The sequence below is a fragment of the Sinocyclocheilus grahami genome, unplaced genomic scaffold, assembly GCF_001515645.1.
Source record: "Sinocyclocheilus grahami isolate Dianchi unplaced genomic scaffold, SAMN03320097.WGS_v1.1 scaffold924.1, whole genome shotgun sequence".
Lineage (NCBI taxonomy): Eukaryota > Metazoa > Chordata > Actinopteri > Cypriniformes > Cyprinidae > Sinocyclocheilus > Sinocyclocheilus grahami.
Window position 1 is genome coordinate 488297 of NW_015506103.1, and position 11726 is coordinate 500022.

At 32.4% G+C, this 11726-nt stretch overlaps 1 protein-coding gene across 1 annotated transcript in view; it reads right to left on the reverse strand.

The window, feature by feature from the left end:
- The window catches only part of LOC107564340 (protein APCDD1-like), a 28398-nt gene that overhangs the window by 11528 nt on the left and 5144 nt on the right, over positions 1–11726 (reverse strand). Inside the window, exon 3 of the mRNA XM_016249393.1 lies at positions 10894–11066. Within this exon, the coding sequence (XP_016104879.1) occupies positions 10894–11066 (173 nt within the window). The remainder of the gene's footprint in view (positions 1–10893; positions 11067–11726) is intronic.

Below are 11726 nucleotides of genomic sequence, written 5' to 3' on the forward strand. Positions count from 1 at the left end.
AGTGAGATGAATTAATGCATATTCATATTTATTTTAGAACTACTGTAACATCTTCTGATTTCTGTCACCATGGCAACACCAGAGCTGTCAATCAATTATTTGAAAAAGTAACTCCGATATTCTCTTGTAAATTAAAAAGTAATGCGTTACTTTACTAGTTACTTGAAAAAAGTAATCTGATTACGTAACTAGTTACTTCCCAACACTGACTGTACACACATGTAAATCCCTGTTCTTTCCAAATCCATAATCTATCAATAATATCCCAGCAACCAACCACTCAGAAAATCAGCAACACCTTAACAACCAACTTAATGAAGCTGTGTTTCCAGCCAGCTGTATTTCACACACAGAAACACAAATCTGGCTCGAAACTGTGATTGTATTATGTATTGCTGTGTGTGATTGTGTTAGTCTATATACAGTGATAGTCAATGTACTGTAAAAACAGCAGAACAACATCAAGTTAAAGCTGAACTGTGCTCGTATGTTTTCTAGTCTATTTACTTTAGCTTCTCAGGTAATGTCAATGGTCTGACCTTCCACAAGACACAAGACTTAACTGACCTGCAAACTAATCATTGCCCAACTGTCTTTTCAGTATATGTTCGCACTGAAACTGAATATATGTAGGATTCATTCACAAACTGTCCAGAAACACACACACATGAATGTCAAAAGATCTGCACGTAAACACTGTATTGATACCTGGTTTTAAAGATTTCTACACAATGTTTAGATCACATGATCACAATTCAATGATAGAAATGATACACTCTTAAACATAAAGGTGCTTCACGATGCCATAGAATAACCTTTTTTGTCTAAATGCTTCCATAGAGAACCTTTAACCTTTCTGTTTCACTAAAGGTGTTTTTTTGTGGCGAAAGAAGGTTCTTCAGATTATACAAAGGTAAGAAAGAGATGTTCTTTGACTGAATGCTTCAAAAATGTCTCTTCTATGGCATCGCTGTGAAGCACCTTTATTTTTAAGAGTGTAGAATTAAGTGCAGAATGACGTAGACACTCGTATCAGATGAACATTAGAGGATAGAAAGCGCTTTAATGAATGTGGGAACGAGCCGCTGCTGGACTGAGATCAGCTATTATAATTCATTTTCAGATTTCATATAATGACACGGAGCAAATGAAGCTGATGGCTGGATAACAGCAAACACATTTCTGGCCGGCGATCAGGAGCTGCATGAGGCCACCGGATGAAAGCAGAAAAACCTCTGCATTACTGCCACACAAACTCCAGCAAATACATTCACAGAGCAGCAAACTTCATTTGTGAGACAAACAGAGAGCGAGCCAAAATAACTGCAGAAAAGCATTTCAAGCAAACAGAGCTCAAATGATGATTTGTCAGAATATCCACCATCTAAGGTATAATTGCTTAGTACTTATAAGCTTTTATATTCTTATAAGAGTTTATATCTTGCAATTTTTTTTGTTTCCACCAAATCAAATAAAAAAATGAAAAAGGTAATTGTGATTTTTTAATTTCACAATTCTAAGCTTATATATCACAAATCTTTTTTAAAGAGACTTTTAAAAAAGTATATATATATGTATATATATATATACTGTATATTGTATTTGATGGAAACTTTTCTGCCACTGAATAAAAAAATTTAAATATATTTTTTAAGATATATAAAGAGTTTATATCTAATTCAAACTTTGTTCTCACAATTCTGATTTTATGTCTCACAATTTATGTCTCAGGACTTTTTTTTTCATACAATTTCGAATTTATAACCAGCATTTTATAATTTTTTTCTTGCAGTTCTCAAACATTCACAAAAAAAGGCTGATGTGAGAAAAAAAAGTCAAATTTTTTTTATCCGATGGCAGAAACAAACTTCCATGTAATATAAAAATAATATAATTATTTATAATTAAAATCCTGTTTATTATGAGTTTATATCTAATAATTCAAACTTTGTTCTCACAATTCTGATTTTATGTCTCACAATTTGGACTTTTTTTTTCATACAATTTCGAATTTATAACCAGCATTTTATAATTTTTTTCTTGCAGTTCTCAAAAATTCTCAGAATTGCAAGAAGAAAAAAAAGGCTGATGTGAGAAAAAAAAGTCAAATTTTTTTTATCCGATGGCAGAAACAAACTTCCATGTAATATAAAAATAATATAATTATTTATAATTAAAATCCTGTTTATTATTTAATAAATAATCTTAATTTCAGTTATCAGTTCTTAAAAAAAACATTTATTTCTCAGTATGAAGAACATTTTAAAATCCAAAGAATCTTTTTCCACTTTAAAGAATCTTTAGTAGTTCCACGGATGCCACTGAAAAGCCTTTATTTGTACGAGTGTTTGGCTGCGTTTGTCTTTACGGATCATAACACAACACTGTGTTCTCCAGCTGGAAACATTAGTAACGCTCCAGTGCTTCACTCATATCAGAGGAGAGCTGCACGATTCTGGATACACTGAGAATCACGTCTCTAATAGAGATCATGATTGCCCCACGATTCTGACCTAAACAAAATAATGTGTGACAAAATATTATTGCTGCAGTCTATTTAAGAGTGTTTAATTAATTTGAATGAATTATTAAACATTTTAATATATATGTATTTATAATATAATTTATTTACAGTTCAATTCATGAAAGAATTCACCATTTTCTCACAACTATAAACACAATCTCAAAACTACACACCAACTTGTGCAAACTTCGGGTGAAATGTGTCTTTGAACTGAAAAAAATTGTGCCAAATAAATCAGTTGTAGTGTGTCACCAATCGAGAAAAACTGTAATACACCAATTTTTTTATATTAAAAGTATGAAAAAGTGGTTTGAATGAATAATTCAATGACTCACTCATAAATACTTCACTTGATTCATTACTGGATGAATCAGCGTATATGAACAAATCTCTTGAATGAATGATTCAATAACTCATTCATAAATACTTCACTTGATTCATTACTGGATGAATCAGCGTATATGAACAAATCTCTTGAATGAATGATTCAATAACTCATTCATAAATACTTCACTTGATTCATTACTGGATGAATCAGCGTATATGAACAAATCTCTTGAATGAATGATTCAATAACTCATTCATAAATACTTCACTTGATTCATTACTGGATGAATCAGCGTATATGAACAAATCTCTTGAATGAATGATTCAATAACTCATTCATAAATACTTCACTTGATTCATTACTGGATGAATCAGCGTATATGAACAAATCTCTTGAATGAATGATTCAATGACTCACTCAAAAATACTTCACTTGTTTCATTACTGGATGAATCAGCATATTTGAACAAATCTCTTGAATGAATGATTCAATGACTCATTCATAAATACTTCACTTGATTCATTACTGGATGAATCAGCGTATTTGAACAAATCTCTTGAATGAATGATTCAATTGCCAATACATTTTTAACAGTCACAATGTAATTGACAAGAACGTTAGTAAGCGAGATTTGCTCTATTTTGATCGCTACCATAGACACCAGTGTTTATATCTGAACTATAAATTTTCATTCCAGTATTTCTGTGATAACATGAATGACAAATGTATGTATATATGTATTCCATCTTTATTTGACCATCTAACTCTAACACTCTCTACTCTAATTCTATTCTTTTAAAAAAAACTAACACTAGCTTCTCTAATCTTTTTGTATTCTATCTATTTGTTTTCTTTTTACTTATTATATAATTTTTAAAAAACCTTGCTACGTGCATTGTGTTAAGCTAACAGAGACTTGTTATAGCACTTGTGTATCATTGCTCTTTTGTTGGTTTTGATTGCTTCTTTTGTCCTCATTTGTAAGTCGCTTTGGATAAAAGCATCTGCTAAATGACTAAATGTGCCATTTAAACTGCTTTATCTGTTCTGTGAATTATTCTCTACCCACTAAACAAGTAAATGGCATATACACTACCGTTTCTTGAAAGAAATTAATACATGTATTCATCAAGGATGCATTAAATTGATCAAAAGTGAAAGTAAAGACATTTATAATGTTACAAAAGATTTAAAATAAATGCTGTTCTGTTGAAATTTCTGTTCATCTGTGAATCCTGAAATATAAAATGTATCAGTTTCCACAAAAATATGAACGGTTTTCAACATTGATAATAATCAGAAATGTTTCTTGAGCAGCAAATGATTTCTGAAGATCATGTGACACTGAAGACTGGAGTAATGATGCTGAAAATTCAGCTTTGATCACAGAAATAAATTACAGCTTAACACATATTCACTTAGAAAACAGCTGTTTTAAATTATAATAATATGTCACAATTTTACTATTTTTACTGTATTTTTGATCAAATAAATGCAGCTTTGGTGAGCAGAAGAGTCTTCTTTCAAAATCATCAAACTCCACACTTTTAAATTAATGCATTTTGTTTGTTCCTGTCTTCTGAAGTCTAATGCATCACTAAAACTAGTTTTGGTTTTCATATTTTTCAGTGGGATCAATGAACTGACTTTTTTCTCACACTAATTCATGAGTATTTCGATGCTTCTGTCGTAACGTCGAGTGCGTTTGGTTCCCAGTGCTGCTTTTCTACTGTATCTCAATGGAGAACATTTCCAGCTGGACGAAGCCCATGGGTGAGCTAACAGACAAACACTCCATCTCAAAGCGCTTTACCACATGCTTCAACTGCCCTCTCGTTAATTCTGATTATATATACAAGTTTATGACCTTCTAGATGTTTTAACAGAGGCATGATTCAAAGGAGGATATGGTTTGATGTGGATAATAATAGACTGGAACATGAGATTACAGCACATGCATTTAGAGGAGGATAATAGTCTCCGTTCTGGGCTGCGTTTCCCAAAAACATTGTAAGCTTAAGTACATCGTAGACCCATTGAAACCAATGGAGCTACGATCAGTTTAGGCTTATGATGCTTTTGGGAAATGCAGCCCTGGACCTTCAGCTAAATGATTATTTTCTCTCAAGCAGTTTGGTGCATAAGATCCTTACTTTTCTACATTAATTATTTACTTTTCCCAGATTTTATATCATTTTAGCCAATTTACAGACACTATGTAGTTAAAAAGACACTACTGTTACATAACATTACAAATAACATAACATAATAGGGGTGCGCCGATCCGATATTCAGGATCGGTATCGGCTCCGATACTGGCATTTTCTGCTGGATCGGGGTATCGGTCAGACGAGACCGATCCAAATCCGATATAGTGCGTATACTATTCTGTGTTTTTGTTAAGCCCCACGAAAGGCACAAAAACATTATAAAGCACCATAAAGTTTCTGTGCACTATATTTCAAGTGTTCTGAGACCGTTCCATAGTTTAATGAGAGGTACAGATGAGTATTTAAGTTGTTAAATTCAAGTTCACGTAAACTCTTCTCTCAGCTGTGGCCATCAGTCATCGTCCATTCAGCATTCAAACTGCGTGTCGCGTTCGGTTACGACAGTCAAGACGACAAAACTCTCTCAAGGATGATACAATGTTCCTATTATTATACTTGATCTGTAGATAAACATCAGCGGTTTTGCATAAAATCATAAATCATGTTACTTTCTACCGGGTGTCTGTTAGAGATCACAACACTGAAATTGTGAATAACTGAAATTTAAAACTGTTCAAAGAAAAGGCTCAATAAACTAACGCACAGATTTAATACACTACGCATCAGTATCTTTGAACTTTTCTATGCGGAGCGCTGCACGCTGTGACTCCGTGTTGCTTCAAGCGCATCATTCGGTTCGTGCCGCTCTGTATTGGAATGCAGCTTTGGTGAGCAGAAGAGTCTTCTTTCAAAATCATCAAACTCCACACTTTTAAATTAATGCATTTTGTTTGTTCCTGTCTTCTGAAGTCTAATGCATCACTAAAACTAGTTTTGGTTTTCATATTTTTCAGTGGGATCAATGAACTGACTTTTTTCTCACACTAATTCATGAGTATTTCGATGCTTCTGTCGTAACGTCGAGTGCGTTTGGTTCCCAGTGCTGCTTTTCTACTGTATCTCAATGGAGAACATTTCCAGCTGGACGAAGCCCATGGGTGAGCTAACAGACAAACACTCCATCTCAAAGCGCTTTACCACATGCTTCAACTGCCCTCTCGTTAATTCTGATTATATATACAAGTTTATGACCTTCTAGATGTTTTAACAGAGGCATGATTCAAAGGAGGATATGGTTTGATGTGGATAATAATAGACTGGAACATGAGATTACAGCACATGCATTTAGAGGAGGATAATAGTCTCCGTTCTGGGCTGCGTTTCCCAAAAACATTGTAAGCTTAAGTACATCGTAGACCCATTGAAACCAATGGAGCTACGATCAGTTTAGGCTTATGATGCTTTTGGGAAACGCAGCCCTGGACCTTCAGCTAAATGATTATTTTCTCTCAAGCAGTTTGGTGCATAAGATCCTTACTTTTCTACATTAATTATTTACTTTTCCCAGATTTTATATCATTTTAGCCAATTTACAGACACTATGTAGTTAAAAAGACACTACTGTTACATAACATTACAAATAACATAACATAATAGGGGTGCGCCGATCCGATATTCAGGATCGGTATCGGCTCCGATACTGGCATTTTCTGCTGGATCGGGGTATCGGTCAGACGAGACCGATCCAAATCCGATATAGTGCGTATACTATTCTGTGTTTTTGTTAAGCCCCACGAAAGGCACAAAAACATTATAAAGCACCATAAAGTTTCTGTGCACTATATTTCAAGTGTTCTGAGACCGTTCCATAGTTTAATGAGAGGTACAGATGAGTATTTAAGTTGTTAAAACAAAGAGCAATGTGTAACATTTGACCAGATTACACCTATTTACTTTTATTTTTTCTCCCACTAAATGTTTTTTTCTCTAAATGTTTAGATTTGATAAAATCATTGTGAACTCATCATTTTTGTAGTGTAACTTTTGCTGCTGAATAGTATTTTTCTCATTGATTATAATTATATATTTTTTAATTTGTTATTTTTCTTTATAATGAAGTTGTCTATATTTAGTAGATTGTGTGTAATACACAAAAGAGTGATGATCAGGTCAACACACACTGAGGTATAGAAATTAAATTTAAAAAACTGTGCTGATAATAGCCTTTCTTGTTCTGTCTTATCTATCATATGTTGCTGCCTCATTACTGTGCTATAAATGTAAAATACATTTATTTAATTTATTGCATATATTTATATATAATTATATTTACTTGTTTTTCATGAATGTATATTACAATACAAAGAGCAATGTGTAACATTTGACCAGATTACACCTATTTACTTTTATTTTTTTCTCCCACTAAATGTTTTTTTCTCTAAATGTTTAGATTTGATAAAATCATTGTGAAAACTTACAATGATTAACTTTTGATCAAAAAATAACTTTTGCTGCTGAATAGTATTTTTCTCATTGATTATAATTATATATTTTTTAATTATATATTTTTCTTTATAATGAAGTTGTCTATATTTAGTAGATTGTGTGTAATACACAAAAGAGTGATGATCAGGTCAACACACACTGAGGTATAGAAATTAAATTTAAAAAACTGTGCTGATATCGGATCAGTATCGTTATTGTCCGATACTCAGAACTTTTGGTATCGGATCGGGATCGGTTCTGAAAAAATGGTATCTATAACATAACATAACATAACATAACATAGGTATCGGATCGGGTAACATAACATAACATAACATAACATAACATAACATAACATAACATAACATAACATATAACACATAACACATAACACATAACACATAACATAACAATATAACATATAACATAACATAACACATAACATAACCTATTATAACATAACATAGCATTACATAACAAACAAAATATAACATAACATAAACAAACCATAACGTAACAACATAACATAACAACATAACATAACATAGCATAACATAACATAACATAGCATAACATAACATAACATAACATAACATAACATAACATAACATAACATTACATAACAGAACAAACAAAATATAACATAACATAACAACATAACATAACATACATAAAAACTGACTGTTTTAAACTGCGTAATTATGTCATCTTAAAGGGGTCATATCACAGTTTTTTTTTTTTTTTTACATTTATCATTTATTTTTTCCCAGATATTGTTTTTTAGCCAATTTACAGACAATATGCAGATTACACAAAGTGTAAAAATGACCTTGACAAGCATTTAATTCAGGAGGCAAAAATAGGGACTTAATGAGAAATGTTTATTTCTGAGGCTTGTTACTTTACATAAAATTACATATATAAAACTGAACTTAATAAACTATTTCAAACTGCGTAATTATGTCATCTTAAAAGGGGTCATATCATATTTATTTGTACATTTTTGTTCCAGATAATGCTATATAATTTTAGTTAATTTACAGACATGTAGTTACAGTTTTTTAAAATTACATTAAAAGTGATACTCGAGTCCCACTTAGTGAAGCCATTCACTCACATACCTAACCTTTAGACCAAGTCTGCAAAACTATAAGCACATTACATGCTTTAAACTCAGTTTGATATTGTACAACAAACTTTTTGCAAAACTCTAATCAGAGTTCTCTACATTGCACACATCATTCAAAACTAACAGCTCTTTTCTTTAATTTGGGAAACACTTAGTAATCAAAACTCTTTTTTTTTAGAAAGAAATTATTTTTACCCCTTGCATTTCTGTTTACATTGTTTTATAAATAAAACGAACTTTCTGACTTGGCTTATATGCATATTCGTGTGTGTGTGTGTGTATGTATATATATATATATACATATATACGTATATATAAGCAAACATATACATATGTGTATTGTTTTATGTTTATGTATATGTGTGCAAGATGTGTGTGATGTTTTGTAAGCATTTTGAAAAAATTGTAATATAAAGTAAAGTAAAAAATAAAAAAAAGACCCTGAAAATATATTCTGAAGGCAAATTTGGCCACTTAATGAGAAATTAATTTTTGACACCGTTGTTATATAAAATAAAATGACAGTATACAAAACCGTACTTAATTGCCTCTTTCAGACTGTGTTCTCATAAAGGGGTCTTATTTACTTATTCATTTATTTTCCAGATAATGCTATTTAATTTGAGTAAATTTACAGACATTATGCAATTAATATGAAGTGTAAAAATTACCCGAAAAATTTGATTCAAGAGGGCAAATTGTGACACTTAATAAGAAATGTTTGTTTTTGAAACTGTTGATACACTTGTAGCAACTGTTTCAAAATTAACTTTTAACTGTTTCAAACAGGGACATTATGTCATCTTAAAGGTATCACACTCTTGTTTACATTTGTTAATTTTTTTAGATAATGTTTTTAAAAAAAAAGTTTTTTCCAATTTATAGACACTGGTATAAAGCATATATTTATGGTATAAAAATGACCCTGAAAATCAACTCAGCAGACAAATATTAACACTTATTAATGTGTAATTAAATGTAATTTCTGTAGTTACATAACATAAAACTGATAACTGTTTCAAACTCATCTTAAAGGGGTCATTATTTTTATTTATAATTATTTTCTGTGCCAACATCTTACGTCAATTTCTGCTGCTGTTTAAGAACACTATCTATCCTATTTCTTCCAAATTGTCTTATTTCAGGATGAACCAAGTTTTTGATAGATGTAAATGTTGACCGTCACTTGTGGATGTTCATCATTTGTACTCATTTGTAAGTCACTTTGGATAAAAGCATCTGCTAAATCAATAAATGCAAAGTAAAAATGAATCGTTTCTGCAGTTTAGTTTAATTAAAGGGACAGTTCATCTAAAAATGTTAATCTCATCATCATCATGTCATTCAAACCTGGACGACTTTCTTCTGGGGAACACGAAACAAGATATTTTGAAGATCTTTGGGGTCTAAATGACATTGGACCCCAATGGCTTTCATTATATGGACACGAAAATACATTTTTCAAAATATGATGGTGAAAAGGTGATATTTGTGAGTGAACTGTCCCTTTAAGAGATTCTGCTCATTCTCTGTATGTGATCAAGTGTGCTTCTGGTCCAGTTTAGAGAACATTCACTATATCTTTTTATGTTATATTATTCCTACATTCTCTGTTCTTCTGTTCATCCACAGGCTCAGAAAATAGAGGGCAAAAATTTTAGGGCAAAGCGGTGAGTTCTTCTGTTTTTATAGCTGTTATGCAACATGTCATGTATTTAATAACATTCTTTTCTAGACTTTATTGCCTCTAGAGACTAATATGAAGCACAGAAATGACCTTGAAAATCAATTCCAGGAGGCAAATATTTAAACTTTATAAGAAATGTTAATTTCTGACGGTAAGAGTTCATCAATTAATGTCCATAAAACTAAACTTAATTAACTTTCTACAGAATCTACAGAAGTGTTTTGACAGACTTTGATGATTTTCACAACAGATCAAACTCTATTACAGTTTTTAACGTTTTATGAAACTATTTTGATTTAACACTTTCCATGAGCATAAAGTCTGATCTATTCTAATTTCATCTTTAATTTGATCAAATGTTCAAATGCTGCTGAATTGAGATGAAAACCTGTTTTTCAAGGTAAAGCAAAGTGCACTTTCTAGCCAATGCATTTTGAATAAGTTAAAGCAACAACTACAACTTGTTTAAAGTTAAAGTTGTAACTAATATAAATGTTTTTAACCTTTGGAAATATATTTGAAAATGACTTTAGTTTTATTAAAAATGTTGACTGACAGACTGCACAACGACATTTTTGTTGGTATTTTTACTTCTTATAATGACGATATTTATATTCTATTCGCAGATTCATAGTATTTTCACATTCTTATTAAATCTCTAACCCTAAACAAATGAAATGAAACACTCACCAAACAGCATCATCAGCAGCAGCAGCAGCAGCAGCAGAAGCAGACACACAGCCATTATTCCCAAAGAATGCAAGCGATTTTTCTTCAGCATCTTCCTTTCTCAGATTAATCACACATGAAGTTTCTCTTTTATCCAGATCTTTAAGATTGTAGTCCGACGACATCCATTGGCACTGGAGAAACATCTGAAACAGTCGTGCTTCAGCAGCAGATTCATATAAGAGCAGGAGTTACTGCTCCCACAGGAGATCATGCAGCAATCCACGGAAAACCATTAGATGTTAGAAGAACCCAGCGCCTAGCCTGACTGGAGACAGAGAGAGAGAGAGAGAGAGAGAGAGAGAGAGAGAGAGAGAGAGAGAGAGAGAGAGAGAGAGAGAGAGGGAGGGGGGGGAGAACATCACAGTGGAGTCAGCTGTCTTAACCGTGGCTTGTGTACTGCAAACACATAGCAGTTTCATCACTGTGTCTGTCACGCGACTCTGTTCCCCTTTCGGGCTCTGTCTTTACATTTCTGACGAGTGCTTGCGGTGTTCGGCCAATCACAATGCACTGGGTCAGCTGGCCAATCAGAGCAGACTGCGCTTGTCGGAAGGAGGGACTTTGTAGAAAACGAAGCGTTTGAGAGAGGCGGGGCATAGAGGACCTACAATAATGTACAGTATTTGAAAAATAATGTGTTTTTTGAACATTAAAGCATGTCAACATATTCTGTTACACCAAATACACAAAATAATGATCTTTAAGAGGGAGATAAAGAGAGAGAGAGAGAAGAGGGAGAGAGAGAGAGAGACTCAGCGGACACAAGCTGATGATAGAGACGGGCAGACACA